Source organism: Diospyros lotus, chromosome 3 (genome assembly GCF_014633365.1).
Source record: "Diospyros lotus cultivar Yz01 chromosome 3, ASM1463336v1, whole genome shotgun sequence".
Taxonomy (NCBI): domain Eukaryota; kingdom Viridiplantae; phylum Streptophyta; class Magnoliopsida; order Ericales; family Ebenaceae; genus Diospyros; species Diospyros lotus.
Genome location: NC_068340.1, coordinates 36988299 through 37013476, shown reverse-complemented (window position 1 = coordinate 37013476; position 25178 = coordinate 36988299). Strand labels below are relative to the sequence as shown.

Below are 25178 nucleotides of genomic sequence, written 5' to 3'. Positions count from 1 at the left end.
AAATAAACGCCAATTTTCGTTTTTGTTATCATTTTTAAAATACTAAAAACAAAAATTAAAAATTAAACTGCCATCAAATGGGCCCTTAACAATTGAGTCTTCGTCGTTACAAAAGTTGGACAATACACGGCTTTATATAATAATTTATAGTCAAAGATTCTTGTTTGAATCGAAACAAATATCAACCTATATATTAAAAATATTAAAAATATATGAAGTAGATGTTTTTGGTAAATATATCAAGTAAAAAGGTTTATTTTATACTTCAGCTTAAACTACAAATTTCACTGCCAAAATAATATTTCTCATTATCATGACTTTTGTACACAAATAAGGGTGGAAACAAATACGAATAATTTTATTTACACAAGGCATCAATATGAAGCTATATACGCACTGCCCCCTTTTAATCATTGATCTCTCTCACTTGACAAAAAACGTCATGAAAGACTTCTTAATGAACTTTAAAGTAGGCTAAAATACCAACAAGGGGTGAGTTTGTGTACGTAGTGGGCTCCGAATGTGCAAAATCTGCTCTTGAATCAACATATGAGTCCTCCATATTAGGCCCTCCCACAACAGCCCCCAGTAGCAAGTTAGGGTTGGGATCACTGCTTGAGAAAAATGGAGTTCCATCTGCACATCTGATAGGCTCTGGTTGTTTCTCAATTGAAGGTAATGAAGATCCTCTATGGTGTATCCTTTGAGGAAACATGTTGCCATATCCCACCATGTATGACATATTCATGGGATTGTTTCCTAATATATAATCCACCTGCATCAATCAATTGGAAATTTTAAAATAGTTCATAATTATGCTTATATATGTGACTCTTTAATAATCAACAAGTTAGAAAATGATATATATATGTATATTGTCACGTAATTCTAATAGTATTTTCTGTATATGAAATCCAGTCAGTTAGTAGTTACCTGACTTCTTGCAAATCGTACAAGTCTGGCCCGAGTGACAGCAACATCATCACAATGAATAACTCTTTTGCCAACATTCAAATAGCGAGCATATACAAGTAAAAGAAAGGACAAAGCCGTTACATGTTGCATGTTACTTCCTCCAGGCTTGAATAAAAGACCACCTACAATACATATATATATGAATGATTTCATTATTGAGCTCTTAAACAGTACTCATTTATAAAAAAATAAAAATAAAATTAGAATTGATAATGCGAATAAATAAGATGCAGAGATGATGATACCTAGAGAATAAGATATGCTTAGGGATGGTGATTCGGGCAATATGCTACACACAAATTTGTTGGCATTGGGGAGGAAGAGTGTGACATTTAAGTTGGTATTCATCGCAAACTGTAAACACCAAAGAATTTATATATATATATATATATATAGTCATCTTACTTGTCCAAATTAAAAAAAAAAAAGAGAGAGAATAAATCAATGAAGGTAAATTACCTTAGAAGCAAGTATGTTAATTCCAGCGTGCTTAGCATCCCATCCGAATTCCAAACTACCCAGCTTTATGCTTGTTATGTTATTTGTAACATAGTTCCAGTAGTAAGTTTTCTTAGTGGCTTTGTGTAGCCATGCTGCTGCCCATATCAACTCATCCTACAGGATGTAACAGTACTTCTTTTTGTGACTCATCGTGTAATAGTTATGCCTTATACATGATCATGTGTCCAAATGCTTAGTACACTTTGGATTAACATTGCCAATTACCTGGTAGCCATTGAAACTACAATAGAATGGACATACTGCGTCTCCAAGACTGTCATCGTAGGATCCTCTATACTTATCTGCAAATTGAAAAACCTAGTTCCATATATATATGGTAATTGATTAAGTTATTATCAAGATCCATCAATATGTATCTTATTAATTATGGTTATGGGTTATGATGAATCATGCATATAGAGCTAGTAAATTACCATGGAAGCCCTCTGAAGAAGCAACTTGGAGTAGCGGGGATCAGAAGCCCTAAAAGCCAAGGAAGAGGCAGCTAGGGCAGCTGCTATCTCACCAGAGAGTTCTGAACCAGGGTTTTTTTTGGTTAGTTTGTAAGTGGTTCGAGGGGTGTCCATGTCTTCAGGCCTTTCCCAACAGCTATGGTCGCTATGAGGTTCGCCGACTTGAGCATACACAACACCAGGAGCAGTGGTGGCTTTGAGGAAATAGTCAGTTCCCCACCTAATAGCTTCAAGTGCATGCTGCAAATCTGGACCCATGAACTCGCCAAACTCTACAACTCCCCAAGCTAGCATGGTTGTTGAAAAGGCCATTGGAAAGTGGAACTTCATGTTATCCCCAGCATCATAGTAGCCACCAACCAAATCCACCTGAATGTGCATTAATTAATATGTTATATATAACTTAATTATATATAGTGACTGCATAATATGCTTTAAATAAATAATCTTCCATATGCTGTAGAATGGCTGCAACATACAAATGGATTGCCATAAGATAAGCAACATCTTCAAGCAGAAGCTGGCTAGGCTGAACTCTTGTGAACTAACTAACGATGGAGGGAGAGAGAGAGAGAGACTTACTGAAACATCAGAGCCATCACGGAGAGCAGAATCTTTCCTCCAAGTGATTCTCTGGGAAGGGGGCAACTTGCCAGACCTCTGGCCTTCAAAGAACAAAATACTCTTGGACAAGGCATCTCCATAATCATGTGGAGAAGAAGAAGAAGCAGCCAGCACTATCACACTTGTCATCATCGACACAAATATCATCATCATCATCTTCTCCATCTCCATCATATTTTCTTTATCACCACCGTTTCAATAGATTCATAGGACTGAACAAGAAGAAGAAAGAAGAAGATATATATTACATGAATGCATTCTCTCCATCACTTTGAACCCCCCTGGTCACTATATATATAGGGGTGGTGCTAATTTGGCTGATTATTTGTTGCTTAGATAGTTTGATTATTGGGTGGCTGATAAAATGCTACTCAAACTCGGTACATTTTCCTTACCCTACACTTGTTTGACTCTCTCTCTCTCTCTCTCTCATTTTGACAATTAATTAATGTAAAACTACTTAGTACACGTCTAATTAGTTTGAGTTATGAGCCCATTAGTTAGAGTATCTCTTAATATATATAATCTTACCCATCCACTTCGCAAAACACAATACATCCGTACCCGGTTGCTTCTAACCTTATTCTAACAAATATTTTTTTTTGTCGTTCAAGTCATTCTTCCCCCTTTCATTCACAAAACAAAACAATTTCATCCGTCTGTTTAGGTTCATTCCATCCATCGGATATGACAGAATCTTAACAAACACTTAAAAAAAATATTAATCTTTATGATAAGAGGAGCTAACTGTTATCAATATGGGATTAATGATAAGATAATTAATAAATACAAAAGATTACAGAGACCAATTCAAATTTCAAAACTGAGCAAAGAATTAGTTATAAATATAAGTAATGCTTGTAATAATAAAAATATATTATAATTCATTAACCAAAAAAAAAAAAAAAAGTCAAAGGGGGTTGACTATATATCATCATGATGTCCAGGATCCTTTAACATTGGTCATTGTTGCTTCTATTAATTCTAACTTTATACTAACAAATCAATAATTTTGTTACTTAAGTTTCCTCCCTTGTAGTTCTAACTTCTAGGCAAAAAACAATTTAATTATAATGAAAATTTTACAGATAAAGTCATCCATGTGTCTAGGCTCATTCCATCCATTGAATATGATAGAATCTTAACTAACACACACTTAAAACTAAATCTTTATCATAGGAGCTGACAACTGTTATTATTATTTATATGGGATTAATGATAAGATAATTAATAAATAATATAAATGCAAATCATATGCATATGTATATATATATATATATATATAATAACATGAATGCATTTACAAATTAAACACACATACAAAATGATAACTTTTATATAAGGTTGGTTTGGTTTGGCAACAAGGTGCTGTAACAGTACGTCTTCTCTGCTGCTAACTGTTGAACTTATTTAAGAATGAGTTGATATATAAATTTATGGGACAAAATATTTATCTTCTCTCTATTCATTAATGTGAAATTATAGGTGATTTCAGATTTACTGTACCAATCTCCTTTACACTTAGAATACGTACTAAACATAAGATATGATTATTTAATCTTATTACTATTCTATTATTATATGATATTATTGTTATTATTATTATATCACATATATATTATCTTGCAACAATTTTTTTAAAGCTTTCTTTACATGGTTTAATATGCATTCTTTCTTTTGTCTAGTTTTCCTCACAAATGCATCTTTATTCAAACTATCTCAATCTCAAATACATCTCTATATTAGAAGGATGATTACGAAGCACAGCCGAACAGACCACCCATCTTGGGCCAATTGAGTTCTAATCCACCAGCATCTATGGGGCCATGGCCCAGTTTCTGGCCACCCATAACAAATCCACTAGGATTGTAAGCCCAGTCCAGTTTGGATGCTATTTCAACTTAGTCTTGGCAATTCAGGAGTGCCACTTTAGTAATTTAGTATATGTTGATTTATTTAGTTAGGCAACGTGAGATTGAAGGGTACAGACATTCTCTGAGTCTCAGCGTCTATGTTTTTTGTTAATTAATTAAAATAATTTAACACGTACGGAACGTATTAAATTTAATTTAATTTGTGGATGAGGTGAGGTGAGATGGATACGTATACGGTATACCCTTTGATGCATTACATGTTACTCAATCCTCCCACAGTTTCTTTCCTAAGAAATCCACCACCCCATCCCCATCTGCTAAGCAATTTAATTAATTGGATTTACAGTGTAACATTTGAATACAGTTTATTAAGGAGGCCTTAGCTATATTATTTGGTCTTGTAAATTTATAAGTTAAAAGCTCAATAACAAAGCCACCTTGTACTCATTAGAGAAATTAAGAAAAATTATCATGATATTGTGTTAGGTAACTCTATTTTCTGGTATAGAGATTTTGTTTAAAAGTTATTGTAAAATATATAATTACAAGTATGTTATGTTGCTCGTGTCAGACAACGTAACGTTTGCCCAATGCGAACAAAATAAGAGGGGTGCATGTCTCCCTCCAGAGCCAAACCTTTTATGAGGCCCATGAGACGGTCGCCTCAAGACCCATGAATATTTCCCTCTATGTAAGGGCCTACTGCCTAGTCGTCCACCCTCTCCCTCTCTACAAACATAGCTTCGCTCTTGCCCTTCTGTCCCTCTCGCTTTCGTTCGTTGCCCTGCTTGTCTCTCTTGCTCTGTCACTCCTGGCTTCATCCTCGCCCTTGCTCTCACCCTTTTGCCTCTCGCTACTCCATTGCCCTTCGCCCTCTCACTCTCGCTGCTTCGTCGCTCGCCTCACCTTCGTGGCCACCTGGTCAATTGCTATCTCTCCATTGTTCATTGTCTCTCTCTCTCGCTCTATCATACGATAACAGTTTTGCACTCTCGCCGGCTGGGTCTCGTGGTCAGTGGCTTGCCGCTCTTGACTTTTGCTTAGTCGCTCGCTGTCGCTAGTGGCTCGCTGCCTCTTGATTGTCGATTGGCTCATTAGATTCAGGGGGCTCATTTTTACATTTCACCTTAAGGCTCCAAAATCTTAGGTACAACACTGCCTTCCCCCCCCCCCCCCCCCCCCCCCCCAAACACCTTTTGCATGCTCATATCAAGTAACAAATATATGTATATAATTAATTAAAAAAGAATTCTTATCCTTGTTAGATGGCATTAACCCTATATATCTATTCATCATCAATAACGTAAACAAGAAGAAGATAATCGTGTGAGTAGAATTGAATTGAAAGGAAACAACGGTGGGAAGTCAAATGTTTTGCTTTCTTGCATTCCAAACAAGCAGCCAGCACAGCTGTCCTGTTAAGCTTCTGTCTTTCCTTCTCCCATTTCTCTCTTCAATATATATATATGTATAAATATATCATCACAAATCCCTCAAGAAACAAATCTTCTCCGGTTCCTGTGAACACCGATATCAAGCAAGATCACAAGAAAAAGCGAACCCTGCAGTTAATTTGCACTTCTAATTAACACCATTAACAATATGGAGATGAGGCTACCATTCTTCTTCTTCTTCTTCTTTTTCATATTCATTTCCTTCTTCACTCCATCTTGTTCTTCCTCTCAAGCTCCGCCCACTGAACCCGCCGGCGACACCAACTATTGGTGCAGCACCACCCCTCACCCCGACCTCTGCCGCCGTTTCGCCCGCCGCTCCCGCCCAAAATGCAGGGCCGAATTCTTGCTGACGGCGGTGGAAGCCGCCCTGCACCGAGCCCTCCACGCCCGTAGCCACTCCCGGAAGCTGGGGCGGCGCTGCCGGAGCCGCCACGAGAGGGCCGTCTGGACGGACTGCTCCAAACTAATAGACGACACGGTTCTCCAGCTCAACACCACCTTCCACGGCCTGAAAACCAACGGAAGCTGCACCGATTTGGACGCCCAGACCTGGCTCAGCGCCGCCCTCACCAACCTGGAGACTTGCCGGCGGGGATCGGGGGACCTCAACTTGTCAGACGGTTTCATTCTCCCATTGGTTTCCGGCAATGTATCGGAGCTCATCAGCAACTGCTTGGCCATCAATGGGGCTTTGGTATAATATTTTTTCTTTTTCTATAGAACACCATATAAATTCATTATTCTTAGGTTAAGATTCGGATTTTAAAGGATTTCTTTTGAAATGTTTACGTAGGTGTCATTCAAATTTAAATATTTTCAATAATAATAATAATAATATATTTAAATAATACACAATTTATTGCTTGGAGGATATCAGGTTGAGCAGCGAGAGGACAAAGACGAGGGGTTTCCCAGCTGGGTTTCTCGTAGTGAAAGGAAGCTTCTGGAATCTTCGTCGTCCCTGCAAGCTAAGGCTACGGTGGTGGTGTCGAAAGATGGGTCGGGAAGTTTCCGGTCGATTCAGGAGGCCATAAACCGTGCGACGGCAACGAAGGTCGGGAATGGAAGGATTATAGTGTACGTGAAACGAGGTGTGTATAGCGAAAACGTTGACATAAGCAGAGCCGTGGTTAACCTAACGCTGGTCGGAGATGGGCTGAGAAACACCATAATCACCGGCAGCAGGAGCGTTTCGATGGGCTACACCACTTACAGCACCGCCACCGTCGGTAAGAAAGTCCGCCGGCCGTCGGCGCACTCTCTCTGCCAAGTAGTATGGTTTACAATTATGCCTTACCATTGACGTATGATTATTAAAAATCTATAACATGTTCTATAAAAAATCATACAAAATAATAATATTTTACGTAAAATGATATAACATATCAATAATCACATATTAATTAAAAAAATTAATGTCAAATTAATTTACAATTATAAAACTAATAATACAGTTAAACCGTTTGAAGATTTTACCCACATATATGGAATGTTCAGGAGTAGATGGCTTTGGATTCATCGCACGCGGAATCACGTTCCGCAACACGGCGGGGCAGGAAAAAGGCCAGGCGGTGGCGCTCCGGTCGGCATCCGATCTCTCCGTCTTCTATGCCTGCGCCTTCGAAGGCTACCAGGACACTCTCTTCGTTCAAGCCCAGCGCCAGTTCTTCAAATCCTGCGTCATCTACGGCACCGTCGACTTCATCTTCGGCAACGCCGCCGTCGTCTTCCAGAACTGCAACCTCTACGCTCGGAAGCCCCTCCCCGGCCAAGCCAACACGATCACCGCCCAGGGTCGGGGGGACCCGTTTCAGAACACCGGCATATCCATCCAGAACTCCCGGATCCTCGCCGCCGCCGACCTGACAGACGACGTCCAAACTTACCTGGGGCGGCCATGGCAGGAATTTTCTCGAACAGCTTTCTTAAAATGCTATATGGGCAGCTTGGTGAATCCGGCAGGGTGGTCGGCATGGGGGGATACAAACTTTGCTCAAGACACATTGTACTATGGAGAGTACAAGAATTTCGGGCCGGGAGCTTCGACGGACAGGAGAGTGAATTGGCCAGGGTACCATGTGATAACAGATGCAACAGTGGCGGCGGAGTTCACTGCAGCGAACCTCATCGCCGGCCGAACGTGGTTGGGCTCCACGGGAGTGCCGTTCGCCACTGGTCTCTAATCTATAATAATAATCCATAAAATAATGGCGTTGTGTATATATATTTACATTGGGTTTACATTATGGTGGTTGTGATTTTATGTAGTGGTACATACGTACGTACGTAGACACGAGGATTTTTCTTGTAAAAATATTTGAATAATTTAACAATATATAATATTCATTTTGACACCAATTAATATCAATTAATCATATAATTATTGTGTGTAATATTTTATCTATATAATATTAACAACAATATTTATTTTAACATCTTTTACTGGCATCATATCTAGGCTAGCTATTTTTCTCGGAAGGAGTCTGATCTGAATTACCACAGCATCTGCATGAGTTGCATGGGGCTGGCTGTTTAAAATAATGTGTGATGTAATATATTTAAATTCAATTCATCTTATTAATGTTTTTCTCTGTGGAAATTTTGAAAGCAAAGAAGCATACAAGCTAAGAAAAATAATAAGAACAAACAATAATCAACAGCCAGAGAACCACTGATCAAACACAACAAACGTATAGAACCAGCTAGCTACACCCATTAGAGCCCGGCGGTGAATGGCACCCCCGTCGCCGGAAGCCACGATCGGCCGGCGATGAAATTCGCGACGGTGAACTTTGACGCTTCAGTTGCAGTGGTGATGACTCTGTATCCACGCCACTTCACCCGTTTTTGGGTGGAAGAACCAGGCCCGAGTTCTTGTACTCCCCGTAATACAATGTGTCGAGAGCAAAATTGCCGTCCCATTCTAGCCACCCCGCCGGGTCAATCAAGCTGTCAAGATGAGTCCGCAGATAAACGGTTCTTGAGTACTGCTTCCACGGCCGGCCCAGAAGGTCTTGAAGGAGCTGAGAACTGGAGCTAGATCAGAAGCAGCCATGACCCGGGAATTGTGGATGGAAATGCCGGTGTTCTGGTTCGGGTCGGTTCGGCCTTGAGCAGTGACGACATTCTTCTGTTTATCCATTGGTTTTCTAGCGTAAATCATGGAGCTCTGAAGGACGACGGCGGCGTTGCCGAAGATGAAGTCGACGGTGCCGTAGATGTAGCATTCTTTGTAGAACTGGCGCTGGGAGTGGACATAGAGGGTGTCCTGGTAGCCCTCGAAGCCACAGCGGTAGAAAACGGAGAGGTCAGAGCCCGATCGAAGCGCCACCGCTTGGTGGTTTTGTGGGCCAGCGGTGTTTCGGAACGTTATTCCCCGGGCGATGAAGCCTTCGCCGGTCACCGCTGTAAAACAAAACAAAACAAAATAAAAATTAAGAGCATGCTTGTTAGACTATTTAATTAATTAATCTATATATTTGATAGAACTCGTACATGAAAGCATGATTAAAATTAAGTGAAGTAATATTGATCACAAAATTATAAATTGTTTTGATAATATATTTGTAGTAAGAAAATATATTTATATATATTTGCAGTACTGTCAAGGTTGCAGGCTGCAAAGGTCTTGCTTCTGGAGAAGCTGAACTTTCAAAAGTATGAAATTAATGAATGAAATAGACAAATTGAAAGAGATGTAATAGCAACTTTAGTCAAGTTGTTGATAGCGAGGACTTATAGACTTTAATTACAATAATAATATGTCAAAGATAAATAAAAACTAATAAATGATAGTTTGGCTCTGCTTGAAAGTTTTTATTTTTCAGTGGGGCATTCGAGAAAGCTTACTTACCAACGGTGGCGGAGTTGAAGGTGGTATAGCCACCGCCCACGCTCCGGCTGCCGGTGATGATGGTCTTCTTCAGGCCATCGCCAACCAGCATTATGTTCTTCATCTTGTTCCCAATATCAAGGTTCTCCTTGTAAACGCCTCTCTTCACATGAATAACGAACCTGCCGCTGCCGCTCCTCTTCGCCGCCGCGTCCAGCGCCGCCTTAATGGTCCGGTAGTTCCCCGACCCGTCCTGGGCAACCACAAGATTAGCCGCCGGAGACGACGACTGCAAAAGCTTGCGGTCGCCGGGCGAAACCCAGGTCGGGAACCCGTCTTTGTGATAGGTCTGGTTCTCGCCGGCAGTACTGGCATTGTTCTTGTTAATGGCCAAGCTGTTGCTGATCAGCTCCGACACGTTGTTCCTCGAAATCAGAGGCCACATGAAATCCGAGACGCCCAGCTCCATGAACCCGGCTCGACAAGTTTCCAGGTTGGTCAAGGCCGTGCTGAGCCAGGTCTGGGAGTCGAATTCCGAGCACTTGGAGTCGATGGTGTGGTTGAGCTGGAGAATGGTGTCCTCGTAGAGCTTCAAGCAGTCGGCCCACGCCGCCCGCTCGCGGCCGTTGCGGCACTTGGCGCCGAACTGCTTGGTGAAAGTCTCGGCGTTGAGGGCTCGGTCCATGGCGGCCTGAATGGCCATCTTTCGGAACTCCGACTTCTGCTTGGGAGCAAAAGGGTGGCCGCCGCCGTGGCCGAGGAAGCGTTTGCAGGCCTCCGGGTGTGGGGTTTGGTTGCACCACCAGCCGATGTCATTGGAGGCGGCGGCGGCGGGTGAGAAGAGGAGTAATGAAGAAATGGAGAAGGATAGAAAGAGTAAGAGAAATTGGAAGAACAAGTTGGAGGAAGCCATTGATGAAAGCTTAATATTAGCTTCTATCTCCTTGGTTGAATTGGGATGGCAATGGGGTGTGTATAAATAAGGTGAAATGGCGGTCGGCTTGGGAGGTTGACAAATTCAGGGTGCAAAGTATATAATTGTGATAAAGACACCAATTTATTAGTAATTGAACATCAAAAGAAGTTTCCTTTATTAACCCTTAAAATTTTCTAATTATACCACAATTAATTATGGGACCAGACCTACCTGTCTCATCCAAACTTAATAAACTTTCCACAATCAAAATGGTCTGTAAATAAAGTTAGTTTTTTACTATTATAAAAATCAATTATAACATGAGAGATTATATATATATATATATTGCAAAATTGGTCACTTTAAACTCAAATAATAACCAATTAAATGAAGAAGAGTTTAATGTATTTTTTTATTTTAAATGACAATTAAGTAAAAATAATTTTTTTACTAATCCTATCCCCCCCCCCCCCCCCCCCCCCCACCAAACCATACATTATCTAATAATACACTTTCCCCAAAACATATATGTTCGTGGTCGGTAGATTTGTCTTTTTCCGGCCGGGCGCCAGTTAACGTAAGAAATTCTTAAAACCGGATCGGATTGCAGCTGTAACAAATAAATTTTTTTTATAATATCCAATCCAATGTTTTGAAATATACCTCCAGAATACTTAACAAAGAGAAAAATATATTTTAAAATATCTCTTAATAAATTGTATAAAAATAAAGTGTTGTTAGAGCCATTTCAAATATTTCATAATTCAAACGGATTCTAATTAAGCTATAAATATAATTAGTCTCATATAATATTTTAAAAATAATAATTATTATTACTAGTACGGCTATCCATCCGTTGGCGGTCCGCGGCAGCTGGGAATGGATGATGATAAAGTGATTGCGTAGTCTGATTGGATTCTAGTAGTTTTGGTTGTGCTGTGCTGAACAAAGACCAATTCCAATAGAATGGATGGCCCAAAACGCGGCTGGCTCACTAAGTCAACTGATTGAAAGAGTCGCAACATCTACGAGGAGTCTAATATATTCTGCCGCCCGGAGGTTGCCCGCATTGAATCATTTCCCGCCCGCCATATCGCCATGCATTCCCATGCTGTGGGGTCAAGCGTGAACAAAATTTTGATATTTTGTCCAACATTTATAATTAATGTTTTTGACCAGTTAGTTAATTTCTAGTGATTATTATTCACTCTATAGACAATAATTATTGATTATTCAACAAATCATTAATTAATGGTTAATCAAGTAGTCCTAACTAAATATATATGAATTAGAAAGAGAGATAATTATCTTGTTAAAAGTTATAGGACGGACATAACAAGATGGGTTGATATTCAAACATAATTTTAAATGGATCGAGAAAAATAAGATGAAGTCGTTTTGTTATTTTGAAAAATTCAATTAAAATTTACTTAATTAATAATACAAGAATAAATTTATGTATTAAGGATTAATATTTATTATCCCTAGTGGTACTTCAAGAATAAATTTATGTATTAAGGATTATTTATTATACCTAGTGGTACTTCACTTCAGAAGGTACCACTTACTGTTAAACTAAATGTTAAAGGGTATATCGTTTGTATTTTTTTAATTAATTTAAATTAAACCAATTAAGCATCCCAATAAAACTTAGATTAAAAAATTGTGGATTAATAATGTAACTAATTAAATGGGATGCTAGCTAGCTATCTGTTCAAATAAAATTTCGTACATGTCATGTCGTACGCGGGTAATTGGTGTGTACGTACAATTCATCTATGTTTGAATTATTAATTAAATTACATTAATTTAATAATAATTTTTAAGATAATATCTTATGCTAAACCCCACACACACACACACACACACATATATATATATATATTTGATCTCTTAAACTTCAAACTCCCTTTAATTATCTTATGTTCTAAGTTTCCAGCAATCAATGTTGACAGTGACGGTGGTCCAATTATTATATGGCACGAAAAAATTATTGCTCAACGTGACATCCTATAATATTATATATTTACATTAAACTGGGATATCGATCGATCTAACAAGAAAATATATGATTCCTTGCATTAATTTATTATTATTTTTTTAATTTTAGGACGCAAAAAAATAAACATGTCAACTTTGATATTAATTTTTTTTTTTTAATATATGATTGAAATGGAGAAGGAAGAATCACCAATTTCAATCAATCTTTAAATATTGTGTTTGGATGCCATTTGGCTACGCCCCGGACATGTCAACTTGGCCATTGTTGAATCCAACCCAAGCTGTCATGTCAGCCACCTAGCTAGCTACTTCCATTGATCACCTATATATACAGACCCAATTTGCAGACTCTACACATGCATCCCAATTCAACCAAGAAGAAGCTAATTAAGTTTTCATCAATGGCTTCCTCCAACTTATTCTTCCAATTTCTCATCTTACTCTTTCTATCCTTCTCCTTTTCTTCATTATTCTTCTTCTCACCCGCCGCGGCCACCGCCTCCAATGACATCGACTGGTGGTGCAACCAAACCCCACACCCGGAGCCCTGCAAACGCTTCCTCAGCCACGGCGGCCGCCACCCCTTGGCTCCCAAGCAGAAGTCAGAGTTCCGAAAGATGGCCATTCAGGCCGCCATGGACCGAGCCCTCAACGCCGAGGCTTTCACCAAGGAGCTCGGCGCCAAGTGCCGCAATGGCCGCGAGCGGGCGGCGTGGGCCGACTGCCTGAAGCTCTACGAAGACACCATTCTCCGGCTCAACCACACCATCGACTCCAAGTGCTCGGAATTCGACGCCCAGACCTGGCTCAGCACCGCCTTGACCAACCTGGAAACTTGCCGCGCCGGGTTCGCGGAGCTGGGCGTCTCGGATTTCATGTGGCCTCTGATTTCCAGGAACAACGTGTCGGAGCTGATCAGCAACAGCTTGGCCATTAACAAGAACAATGCCAGTACTGCCGGCGAGAACCAAACCTATCACAAAGACGGGTTTCCGACCTGGGTTTCGCCCGGCGACCGGAAGCTTTTGCAGTCGTCGTCTCCGGCGGCTAATCTTGTTGTTGCCCAGGACGGGTCGGGGAACTACCGGACCATTAAGGCGGCGCTGGACGCGGCGGCGAAGAGGAGCGGCAGCGGCAGGTTCGTTATTCATGTGAAGAGAGGCGTTTACAAGGAGAACCTTGAGATTGGCAACCAGATGAAGAACATAATGCTGGTTGGCGAAGGCCTGAGATACACCATCATCACCGGCAGCCGGAGCGTGGGCGGCGGCTACACCACCTACGACTCCTCCACCGTTGGTACGTAATTAAGCTTTCTCGAATGCCACACACTAAAAAATAAAAACTTTCAAGCAGAACGAAACTATCATTAATTTATTAGTTTTTATTTTTTATTGGGCATAACATAATTATATATATAAAGTTTACAGGTCCTCGATCGGGCGCTTAATTAAAGTTGCTTTGATCATCTGAAAGCTGGGTGTTTGAATTTGTCTATTTCTTTCTTTAATTTGTTAGGAAGTCTATTTCATTCATTCAATTCATATTTTTACAAAGTTGATCAGCTTTCAGCTTCTTCTCTAGAACTAGAAGCGAAGACCTTTAATTGCAGCAGGCTTGACTAATTATGTGCTGCAAAATTAATCACAATTTTAATATTAATATTTATTTACTACATAATTTTAATCATGTTTTCATATACAAGTTCTATAAATTAATTAATTAAATAGTCTAACGTGCACGCTCATAAGTAGTAATCTGAACAAAATTAATAGTCATGCATATATATGGTTAGTTAGTTAAAGAAATAATCTCTTTTTTTGGTTTTTGTTCTACAGCGGTGACCGGCGAAGGCTTCATCGCCCGGGGAATAACGTTCCGCAACACCGCTGGCCCACAAAACCACCAAGCGGTGGCGCTTCGATCGGGCTCTGACCTCTCCGTTTTCTACCGCTGTGGCTTCGAGGGCTACCAGGACACCCTCTATGTCCACTCCCAGCGCCAGTTCTACAAAGAATGCTACATCTACGGCACCGTTGACTTCATCTTCGGCAACGCCGCCGTCGTCCTCCAGAACTCCATGATTTACGCTAGAAAACCAATGGATAAACAGAAGAATGTCATCACTGCTCAAGGCCGAACCGACCCGAACCAGAACACCGGCATTTCCATCCACAATTCCCGGGTCATGGCTGCTTCTGATCTAGCTCCAGTTCTCAGCTCCTTCAAAACCTTCCTGGGCAGGCCGTGGAAGCAGTACTCAAGAACCGTTTATCTGCAGACTTATCTTGACAGCTTGATTGATCCGGCGGGGTGGCTAGAATGGGACGGCAATTTTGCTCTCAACACATTGTATTACGGGGAGTACAAGAACTCCGGGCCTGGTTCTTCCACCCAAAAACGGGTGAAGTGGCGTGGATACAGAGTCATCACCACTTCAACTGAAGCGTCAAAGTTCACCGTCGCGAATTTCATCGCCGGCCGATCGTGGCTTCCGGCAACGGGCGTGCCATTCACGGCCGGGCTCTAATGGGGCTAGCTGGGTTGATTGGGTGTGTTGTATTGGATCAGTTCCCTTCCCTCTCTGTTGATTATTCTTCCTTCGTTTTTTTATTATTTACCAAATTAATTAACTGTATGCTACATATGCTTCCTGCTGTCCAGATCTCTCCTCAAGGAATAAAAATAATATGATTTTTTTTATTGGTTAATTTTATTACGTTTTGAAGCGTTACTTTAGATTATTTAAATATTGTAGACTATGATCTTAAATAATATTTTAGAAATAAATAAGTTCAACGTGATTTATTTACTAATAAAAAGTGTTATATATATAACTAATTTATTATATCACGTTATATTATCCCCATTATAAAAAATATCTTCTAGTGGCTGTGGTAATGAAATTATTAATATCAAAGTAAACTATGGACCACTGGCACTGGTAAGCCAGCCCCATACACCTCAACTGCTTGGGCAATTGAGCGTCCCCTTTCAAAAGGTAAAGTTTGACATAAGCCTCACATGGGCCTGAAAGTCAAACTATAATTTTACGTTTATTATAAAGTGTTTATTTTAAAAATTAGAAGTTTTGAGCATAGTCGTCGGTTTATTGTATGAAATTTGCGTAATCATTTGTCATACTTGAGCAAACATTAGAAGATAAATAAATTAATGATACTCTCACAAGGTGAGTAACTGATCAAATGTCACAATTGGCCCATAAAACCTAACCTTATAAGAAAGACAGAAGTTAGGTAAACACTATAATTCCTTGATATATACTATCTAATGACCCTTTGTTCCAAAAGGGGGGAGGGGGAGAGAGGGTGTTTAGAATAATTCTTTTATGATTGTAAAAGAGGTGCCCGGGGATGGAGTGAGCCGAGTCCATATCGGCCAAGGGGCTGAATCTAACTCAAAACATGTAGACTGCAGGGCATATTAATCAGCAAATGTAACTCATAATATGAACAGAGAAAGATCTTTCTCCTACATACCAATCCACTAGGCTGCAAACTGCAAAGATTAAACTTGGAAGCAAATTTCAAACATTAAGAAGGATTTACAGAGAAAAATTAAGAACAAAAGAGGAATTCATGGGCAAAATTTGAAATGGAATGGAGCTGTTTCGATTACTCGACCAGCTACCCAACTCGTAATATTTGCTTAAATTCTGTAAAATATCAGCACACATAGCCTGTCTAATGTGGACTTATTGATATCAAAGTCTTTTAACTTTGTATCATGTTCATACTGAACTTGACTTCTTCCAAGCTACCAGTGCCTTGAGGAACTCCATCACCTGCACGGGTAAACATTATTACAGGCTAGTTACAGAACTGCAAAAAGGCCTAAAAAGGCTTTGTTCTCGGCAAGATTTGTGCTGCTGGATGAAATTTGAATCGAAACAAGTTCTAAAATAGCATCCTGTAATACTTGAAACAATTTTCTTATCCATACAAATCGCGGTTTTGCAGTTAAAAATGAAAATGATTTGACATAAGAGGCAAAGCATGAGCCCCTTTTGTTTTTGTTTCATTTTATTCTTCAAGAAGGTAAAAACTGGTTTCTGCACATTTGGGATTTGATTAGGTCCTTTGAGAAGATGATGAACCTGGGTTTCTGAATAAACAGTACCTCTGATGTGTCCCTAAGAGAGTAGCCAGCATTGCTTTCCTTGGCCACAGAAGACACCAAAATTCCAAAACCACAATTTCCCTCCCGTAAAACCTGTGGCAAAAACCATTTTGTTGGTTTGTTAATGGTTCAGAAACCCATGAAAATGAGTATATTTGTAAGAAAACTGAACTGGTCAATAATGTCTAGGCCAGTCCAGCATTTTACCTTAAATGCATCTTCATCAGTCTGGTCATCCCCAATGTAAATTGGTAGCACGTTATCACAGTTACTTAATCCTACACGGTTTAATGGTTGTCCAATTGTGAGAAAAAAAAAGTATAATTTACAACCATCAAATGAGCAAGGGCCCTCCCATTTTCTTGGACGGATACGAGCAAAGAAGCTAGTACAAAATCAAAAATAAAATCATAAATTAAAAATTGGATCATGGAACATAGAAACATTACCAGACAAAGCTATGAAAGTGGTAGATGTGATGATTAGAAGAAATATTAATATTATGTGCCTTTAAGAGAAAAGATGAGTAGGGAAAAAAATAAAAACTTTAGCAAAAATTGGATATAAAATATGGTACATAGGAAATGATTGAGCGAAAAATAAAGTGGGAATTATTATGGATAAAAGCTTAGTAGACGAGGTAGTGGATGTAAAGAGAATATGGGATAGGATTATTATGGTGAAGGTTGGTCTAAGAAGAATGACTGAATATTTTTAATACATATGTACCACAAGTGGGGTTAGATAAAGAGATAAAAGCAAAATTTTGAAAGGACCTAGAGGGACTCATACAAATGATACCAAAAGGAAAGAAAATGATTATAGGAGGTGACTTAAATGGTCACGTGGGTAGAGACGGAAACAGTTATAGAGAGGTACATGGAGGGTATGAATTTGGGAAAATTAATAATAAAGGTAAGTCTATTCTAGATTTTTCTATTGCATATGAGCTCATCATAACCAATACTGGGTTCAAAAAACGGGACAAACACTTAATCACATATAAAATGTCACATCAAGCACCCAAATAGATTACTTCCTCATGAGACAAAAAGATCAGTTATGTTGTAGGGATTGTAAGGTGATACCGGGGAAGTGTTTAACTACTCAACATAGAATTTTAGTACTTGACTTCCAAGTAAGAAATTGGAAGAGAAAAAATCACATAAAACAAAATCTAAGAATTAGGTGATGGGATTTAAAATGAGAGAAATAACTAATCTTCAAATAAAAATTAAGGGGTAGAAGGGAAGAGAATGGAATGGAGAAGGACAGACAAACCAAATGTAGAAGGAAATGGCTACTACTCTGAGAAGCACGGCAAAGGTAGTCTTTGGAGAGATAAATGGTAGAGCCCCAAATCTTAAGGAGTCTTGGTGGTGGAATGAAGAGATACAATTGAAAATTAGAAATAAGAAAACTTGCTATAAGGTTGTATATCAGTGCAGTAATGCAAAAAATCTAAAAAAATTATAAAGAAGTGAAAAATGAAGCAAAAAGAGCTGTTAGTGAAGTAAGATCAAAAGCATATGAGAATCTATATAAATAACTTGATACAAAAGATGGAGAAATGGATATATATAAATTAACTAAAGAAAGAGAAAGAAAAACAAGGGATCTAAACCAAATGAAATGCATAAAAGATGAAAATCAAAATATATTAGTGAATGAGGATGCGATTAAGGAGAGATGGAAGAAGTATTTCACAAAATTATTCAATGATAGTGGAGACACAAGAGTTAGGTTGGGACATCTTAGTAACTCCGAAGGGAACGTCAGCTATACATTTTATCGACGCATAAGTTCAAAAGAAATAAGGCAAGCATTAAAAAATATGAAAAATTATAAGGCAATGAGACCGAATAATATACCAATAGAAGCATGAAAATGCATGAGAGAAGATGACATCTGCTAGCTAACGTGATCATTATATAAAAAAAGATGTTATATGAGTGGAAGAAGAGTACTTTGGTTCCTATATACAAGAATAAATGAGATATTCAAAACTGTAAAAATTATAGAGAAATTAAGTTAATGAGCCATACCATGAAACTCTGGGAGAGAGTAATAGAGTAGAGGCTCCGAAAAAAAACAGACATCTCGAAAAATTAGTTTGGTTTTATGCCTAGTAGGTCAACAATGAAAACTATATATCTACTGAGGCGCCTAATGGAAAGGTATCGGGATCGTCAGAATGACCTACATATGATGTTTATAGATCTAGAAAATGCTTATGATAGGATCCCTAGAGAAGAGTCAGAACATGCAGAGGGGATACTAAACCGTTTAAAATTACAATAGAACTGCATCAAGGTTCTGCACTAAGTCCATACTTATTTGTTTTAACAATGAATGAACTCACTAAACACATTCAGACAGAAACGTCATGGTGTATGCTATTTGTAGATGACATATTGTTGATGGATGAAACAAAAGAGGGACTGGACACTAAGCTTGAGTTGTGGAGAAACAATTTAGAATTTAAAAGATTTAAATTAAGTAGAAGGAAAACATAATATATGGAAAGTAAATTTAGTAAGAATGCAAGAGTGGAGGATGCTATAATAAAATTGGAAGACCAAATCATACAAAGAAAAGACCATTTTCGATATTTGGGATCAGTGATTCAAAAAGATGAAGAAATCCACAAGGATGTCATGCATAAAATTAAGGCAGGTTGGCTAAAATGGAGAAATGCATCAGGGGTATTATGTGATGGTAAAATTACATTAAAACTAAAAGGAAAATTCTATAGGACAGCTTTAAGTCCAGTTTTGTTGTACGGCTCAGAATGTTGGGCAATCAAATACCAGCATGAACAAAAGACGTGCGTAGCAAAGATGAGGATGTTAAGATGGATGTGCGGCTATACAAGAAAAAATAAAATTAAAAATGAGGTTATTCATAATAAAGTAGTAGTGCCAATCGAGAAAAAGATAAGAGAGACTAGATTAAGATGGTTTGGTCATGTAAGAAGAAGATCAAGAGACGCTCTTGTGAAAAAAGTTGATGAGATGAAACAATTAGTCAAAAAAAAGAGGTAGAGACAGATTCAAGAAGATTTTGGGAGAGACATTAAAATTTGATATGAAGTGGATGCTCCTAAATGAAAATATAACATAAGATAGAAATACATGGAAGTCTAGAATTCATGTATCCGACCCCACATAGTGAGATAAAGGCTAGATATGTTGTTAGTGTTGTTGTTTACGACCATGAGCAAGACCAAGAGATCCACTCACCAAGTGCTTCAAGTAAGAACTGGACAGCTTTACCCTTATCCCAATCAAGCACAGGCCTGACTTCTAAAACCTATTTTAACATTGGAAAAAGGGGATGAAAATCAGAGACTACTGAACTTTTGAATTGGATGTATGAGCAGGATTTTTTAAATTTTTTCTAAGAAACCTTGCGGCCATGCGTCAATCGCAGATTTGGATAGTCCCTCAAAATTTCTTGGACGCGTTTAGCGATTGTTGCCCAATTCTGAAAATAAATAATACAAGAAGCATGTTAAGCAAAAGATCTGAAGGGAGTGAAAGGGAACTGCCATTGAAACAGCTTAGTTGGTGCTAATACAATACCTTCTCATCCACATTACGATAGTGTAGAGAGACACAAAACTTGTTGTTCTCCACTTGTGTTCCTTTAATTTCTTTGCTGATTGCTACAAGGGATCTAAAAACCTGCTCCAGTATTGATGTATCGTCAAGTTTTTTATCTGTCAGAAATACACAGTAGAATAGATAACGCAGGAAGACATTTACAAACCTCATTGATCATAGGGAAGAATCCACTAGCAGGTTGGAACACATTATATTCCTTACCCTAGGTTCACATGAAGTAAAATCACAAAACAAAACAAATCAAAAACTCATTTCAATAGGGACATTACAATTTGGAGGCAATATTGGTATGCAAGAAGGATAGCTGTATATGCATATTTGTACCTGCTTGTCTATGGACTTAATACAGTTCAGATGGTCATTAATCTGGTGCGTAACAGGGCCCATAATGTCCATTCCATGACTACCAGCATAATAGAGTTCCGTTAGTCCTACAAACTCGTATACCTGAGGGATCAATGAAGTTACGGTCCAAATGGAGGTTCAACGAGCATAGTTGAAGATAACCAAAAAAACAAAAAAGCAGAGAATAAACCATAATGGCAATAAGACATTAGTGTTGAAACAGAAGAGTTTCAACCACCTTGTCACGACTTCTCCCACTAATGATTGCAGTTGGGAAACATAGTGCCACATTCCTCACAGCAGCACGCATCTAAGACAGAAAAGGCACATCAACAATTTGTGGAACAGAGACAAAAAAGGAGCATTCATCTAAGATTTCTGTATTTTACAAGTTGAAGGAGTAGATTCTCACAGCACTAGTCATGAAGGCATAGTCCGGATTGTCTACTATAGGGGAAAGAGTGCCGTCATAATCAAGAAACAATGCTACTCTTTTGCACTTTGCATAATTTGCTATTTGCTCAAAAGATGCAAGTGCCGAGGGATATGTAAGCTTCATAAACCAGAAGAGGAGGTAAAATTAAAGAAAAATCCAATATTTCATTCAAGCAAAAAGCAAAATCTTAAACAGAAAAAGGTGGGGTGGAGGCAGCTTACCATCCAATTGCTATAAGTAGCATCGGTATCAGTTGATACAAGCTCAGTCTGTCTCTTGCTATGGGTAGGGGAAGAGGATTTCATGGCATCCAGCCAGGAGTTGGAACGGACATCGTCAAGTATGAGGGTTTTTTTCCTTGGGATTGTCGAGAAGATTCCAGAAGAGAAAACAACAGCTGGGGGCGAGTATAAACTAGAATGGATCCCTAATCTTGATTCGTTCATGGGGGCAGGATCAGTGAGTAGAGAAGCACTGTGGTCTGATTTAAGATCCATTAAATCCAGGTTGAGAAAGATACAACCTTAAATGCTATGTGATAATTGACACTTGGTCCAAGCAAATGCAACCTAGTTAATTTTCAAACACCAAACTCAGAAAGCTGTTTTATCCAACCCTTTTGTCAATGAAAAACCACCTCTTCAAAGTTTTCTTGTCACTATTGCTTGGAGAGTAGTCCATCAATCAGGAAACCGCCTGAAAACTAATGACGTTGACACAAATCAAATCAAAGAGTCAACGAGCAATCAAAAGAAGAGAACGAACAAAGACACAGTTTGGTCTTACACATAAATCTTCATTTCACCAACCAATGTCCTTAAAAGCTAAGAAAACAAGATATCTGCCAAAAAGTTACAAAGCAAGAACTGCTAAACTGAAAAAAAAAAAAAAGAATTGGTAAGCCGAAGTAGAAGGGTAGGCAATCAAGATAAAGTAACCACAAGATATCCATGCAAACACGTGCACGCACACAAAAGAAGAAGAATAATTGTTCTAAAGTACTGATTAAACAGTAAAGCAACAAATAAATTTGAAAATCTAAGAATTTTTCTTCCAGACACAGCTAATAAGTAAGATTAGATCATCTTCTAATCTCTAGACAGGCCAAAATTGTCAAAAAAAATATTTGAGGATATTTAGGGATGAAAAGAAAGTTTTTCCGCTTCCATGATTTTTCATTATCCTTGCTTTTTCCTGTCTAGCCGCCTTCTCATTACATAAATTCATGGCAAAAGAACCTTTTGCATGAGAATGAAAAAAAAGTCTTCCATCTACTTTCAGTATAGAAACATCATGATGTTTCATTGATATTTATCATCTCCAGCTTCACATAACAGTCCAATGCTACAATTAGTTAAGAATTGGCGGCCAAGAGTTCTTATAAATCTGAATACAGGAACATCATGATGCCAAACTTCATTTGAGAACCTAAAAATGGAAAGTTGGAAGTCATATATCTGTCTACACATAGGAATTATGGTTAAGGGACATCCAAGCTCACTAGAATTTATTTATACATGCAGTTTTTAATATGATAAGACTCAGAATGAGCTAAATATACGTCAATTAACAAGCATCATGGGTTCCTAAATCCATGAATAATTCATTGCAACAGCTGCAGTGTTTGGAAGAAAGACCAACAATTCACCATCCAACATTAATGAAATGTGACCAAAAAATAGAACAGATGTCTAGATTCTATTTATAGCTAAGATAAAGAGAACGTGCAGCAACAGAAGATGACTCGCTCAATCATCCGAAAAATTACCTGCGTGTGAGTCTGTTTGTTTGGAGGGGGAAATAGAGAAGAAGAGGTGAGGAAACAGTGTTCAGAAATGAAAAATGGCCCACAACTGATATTCAGTAGCAAAATTTTTCAGAACTAGTGGTTTTATACAATAGAGAGTTTTCCTAGCCCACATGGTGCAGAACAAGACAACAGCATATGCAACCAAATTCCAGCACTGTAATTATTGAACATATGGACCCAACACGACCAGCAGTTTAGATATAGCATACAGAAACAATGTTACATTAGTTTTGTTGCTATCCAACATCTCATTGCAACCACTAGAATGAACAAGAGTTTCGGGAAAAGAACAACAAAGAATAAAGAGAACTTGCAATGAATGGAATTATTGTCAAAGATGTTCTGATTTGAACAATGAGAGGTGGAGAGTGATATAAATTAACTTGCAGACAAGTGACCCTTGTTAGCCAACAAATCATGGGCATATAAAACACTACAAAGATTAATTGAAGATTCAACGAACATATCACATCAGCCTCTCCCTCTCTGTCTGATTAATTGCAGACAAGTGACCTTTGTTAGCCAAGAAATTTGGTATAGTTTTCCCAGATGAAAACTTGATGAATCTGGGGCAAAATAATGAACTAAATGTAGTTTCACATGAAGAAAACAAGTTTCTTACCCACATTCCACCAAGAAGTAAAAGCTGATGCGGTGTTTGGAATTAGGAATTGTGTTAGGAAAACAAAATTTAATAAATAATTTTTCTAAACCCATACACATATACATATACACAACCAATCTCATTTTCCTTTCCATAAAAGCCTAGTATAAGAAAACGTCCAATACCCTTTGATAAATCTTTCTTATTTACCCAGAAAAGGTCAGAAAATAGGGAATGACAGTTTATATTTCGATAATTATGTACATAGATATTTCCTTCCTTAATGATGAATGAAGAGTAGTAGGGGTTTAAGTTTATGGAACATACCATGAACTAAAAGAAGCAAAAGATACGCAAACATAAATGGTAGTCAACAACATTAATCTTCGCGAGCCTGCTCTCCAGTCAAATTCAAACCCGTTTAAGTTCTTGAAATGCAGGTGACAAGATCCAAAGCTTCTGAAGAAAGAAACAAAAAACACGAAACAATAAGCCAGTAAAGAGGTTGAAGAAGAAGGAGAAGCGAGAAAAGGCTCGAAAAACAAGCTGATAGAAACGGAGAGGGAGATGACATCACCTTCCACCTATCAAAAAAAAGCTGCAGAATTTCTTAAGCCAAAACCCAAGAAATTGCAGGGAGCGAGGAGGGATTGCAGACGTAATAATATACAAAATACAACGTGTGAATGCGAATTTAATAATTTATGTTTTGGAAGGGAACAATGAAAAGAAGAAGACGAAGGGAAAGAAAGACGGCAAGAGACATGATCATGGTGGTTGACACTGATGAGAACTTGAATCCGAAAACACAAACACACATACACACACACATTCCACGTTCTCACAGAAAGAAAAATTTGAGATTTATCCGGAATTTTTACTAAATAAAAGTTTGTAATGAGAAATGGAGAAAAAAATAAACCAAAGGGTTGCACAAAGGGACAGCGATATTTGCAGTTGCACGGTCGTCCACATCATCACACCAACCCAAATTTTGTAGCCTTCCCACATTACACGCATAGAAATAGAAACAAAGCTACCTTCCTTTTTTTTCTTCATTATATTATATTATACAAACTAAAAGAAATACCTCTTTCACTTTGTTAGGGACATCATGCATGATACCCACTATAAAATACTAATAAGTTTTTTATGCATCTCAAATTACTAAAATTAATAAATAAATAAATAAGATAATTGATATTTTAAATTTATTAAAAATCACCGATTGTATTATTAAATTCTAACAAGATATCATCATCATATCCTTTCTTACGTTACAGACATACCAACAGCGGGGATAGCTCAGTTGGGAGAGCGTCAGACTGAAGATCTGAAGGTCGCGTGTTCGATCCACGCTCACCGCATCACACCAATGTTTTCTCTCGTTTTCAATTTTCCTTCCTTTGTATGGCGTGGGGTCGACTGGCTAAAGCCACCAAATAACTTATCTTTTGCAGTTGAATCAAATTAGGAGTGAGGTTTAGTCTCGAAATTGAGGACACGAGAGCAAGACATCACACGAAAATGATAATTCCAAAAATGAGGTTTAGCCTTTCCAAAA

General features: G+C 38.4%; 4 protein-coding genes, 1 non-coding gene and 1 pseudogene across 11 annotated transcripts; 3 read left to right on the top strand and 3 right to left on the bottom strand.

The window, feature by feature from the left end:
• Window positions 1-418: 418 nt before the first annotated feature.
• Window positions 419-2815, bottom strand: LOC127797892 (endoglucanase 8-like). Its single transcript, XM_052331087.1, has 7 exons — window positions 2532-2815; window positions 1911-2318; window positions 1702-1794; window positions 1435-1590; window positions 1221-1329; window positions 934-1097; window positions 419-775 (listed from the first exon to the last, which is right to left on the bottom strand). The coding sequence occupies exons 1-7, from the start codon at window positions 2745-2747 to the stop codon at window positions 455-457; spliced, it is 1467 nt and encodes a 488-aa protein (XP_052187047.1). The 5' UTR covers window positions 2748-2815; the 3' UTR covers window positions 419-454.
• A 3144-nt stretch (window positions 2816-5959) lies between these two features.
• Window positions 5960-8251, top strand: LOC127797952 (probable pectinesterase/pectinesterase inhibitor 59). Its single transcript, XM_052331191.1, has 3 exons — window positions 5960-6598; window positions 6782-7133; window positions 7402-8251. The coding sequence occupies exons 1-3, from the start codon at window positions 6050-6052 to the stop codon at window positions 8085-8087; spliced, it is 1587 nt and encodes a 528-aa protein (XP_052187151.1). The 5' UTR covers window positions 5960-6049; the 3' UTR covers window positions 8088-8251.
• A 203-nt stretch (window positions 8252-8454) lies between these two features.
• Window positions 8455-10666, bottom strand: LOC127797522 (probable pectinesterase/pectinesterase inhibitor 17; annotated as a pseudogene).
• Window positions 10667-13001: 2335 nt separating this feature from the next.
• On the top strand, window positions 13002-15314 carry LOC127797521 (pectinesterase 2-like). Its single transcript, XM_052330497.1, has 2 exons — window positions 13002-13952; window positions 14492-15314. Exons 1-2 carry the CDS (start codon window positions 13010-13012, stop codon window positions 15181-15183), a joined length of 1635 nt encoding a protein of 544 aa, XP_052186457.1. The 5' UTR covers window positions 13002-13009; the 3' UTR covers window positions 15184-15314.
• Window positions 15315-16170: 856 nt separating this feature from the next.
• Window positions 16171-24347, bottom strand: LOC127797523 (trehalose-phosphate phosphatase A-like). 7 transcript variants are annotated; one of them, XM_052330501.1, is made up of 14 exons: window positions 24192-24347; window positions 23942-24073; window positions 21987-22074; window positions 21422-21903; window positions 21177-21317; window positions 21003-21074; window positions 20744-20866; window positions 20565-20621; window positions 20378-20479; window positions 20202-20279; window positions 20036-20105; window positions 17001-17071; window positions 16794-16886; window positions 16171-16458 (listed from the first exon to the last, which is right to left on the bottom strand). In XM_052330501.1, exons 4-14 carry the CDS (start codon window positions 21695-21697, stop codon window positions 16405-16407), a joined length of 1137 nt encoding a protein of 378 aa, XP_052186461.1. In that variant the 5' UTR covers window positions 21698-21903; window positions 21987-22074; window positions 23942-24073; window positions 24192-24347; the 3' UTR covers window positions 16171-16404. The 7 variants fall into 7 exon arrangements, with proteins under 7 accessions (XP_052186461.1, XP_052186460.1, XP_052186464.1 ...); XM_052330500.1 differs by lacking the exons at window positions 23942-24073; window positions 24192-24347 and adding an exon at window positions 22969-23123; XM_052330504.1 differs by lacking the exons at window positions 23942-24073; window positions 24192-24347 and having other exon boundaries at window positions 21422-21681; window positions 21770-21903; window positions 21987-22962.
• A 561-nt stretch (window positions 24348-24908) lies between these two features.
• On the top strand, window positions 24909-24981 carry TRNAF-GAA (transfer RNA phenylalanine (anticodon GAA)). The gene has a single exon. It is a non-coding gene; the product is annotated as a tRNA-Phe (tRNA).
• Window positions 24982-25178: the final 197 nt, after the last annotated feature.

Coding starts and splice junctions, on each gene's coding strand:
- LOC127797523 (XM_052330501.1), bottom strand. CDS start 21,697: ATGGATCTTAAATCAGACCACAGTGCTTCTCTACTCACTGATCCTGCC. Junction 20,622..20,743: donor TTAAGTCCATAGACAAGCAG/GTACAAATATGC, acceptor ATGTGAACCTAG/GGTAAGGAATATAATGTGTT. Junction 20,280..20,377: donor ATCGTAATGTGGATGAGAAG/GTATTGTATTAG, acceptor ATTTATTTTCAG/AATTGGGCAACAATCGCTAA.
- LOC127797952 (XM_052331191.1), top strand. CDS start 6,050: ATGGAGATGAGGCTACCATTCTTCTTCTTCTTCTTCTTTTTCATATTC. Junction 6,599..6,781: donor TGGCCATCAATGGGGCTTTG/GTATAATATTTT, acceptor GGAGGATATCAG/GTTGAGCAGCGAGAGGACAA. Junction 7,134..7,401: donor TTACAGCACCGCCACCGTCG/GTAAGAAAGTCC, acceptor TGGAATGTTCAG/GAGTAGATGGCTTTGGATTC.
- LOC127797892 (XM_052331087.1), bottom strand. CDS start 2,747: ATGATGGAGATGGAGAAGATGATGATGATGATATTTGTGTCGATGATG. Junction 1,591..1,701: donor GTAGTTTCAATGGCTACCAG/GTAATTGGCAAT, acceptor TACATCCTGTAG/GATGAGTTGATATGGGCAGC. Junction 1,330..1,434: donor TTAACATACTTGCTTCTAAG/GTAATTTACCTT, acceptor TGGTGTTTACAG/TTTGCGATGAATACCAACTT.
- LOC127797521 (XM_052330497.1), top strand. CDS start 13,010: ATGCATCCCAATTCAACCAAGAAGAAGCTAATTAAGTTTTCATCAATG. Junction 13,953..14,491: donor CTACGACTCCTCCACCGTTG/GTACGTAATTAA, acceptor TTTGTTCTACAG/CGGTGACCGGCGAAGGCTTC.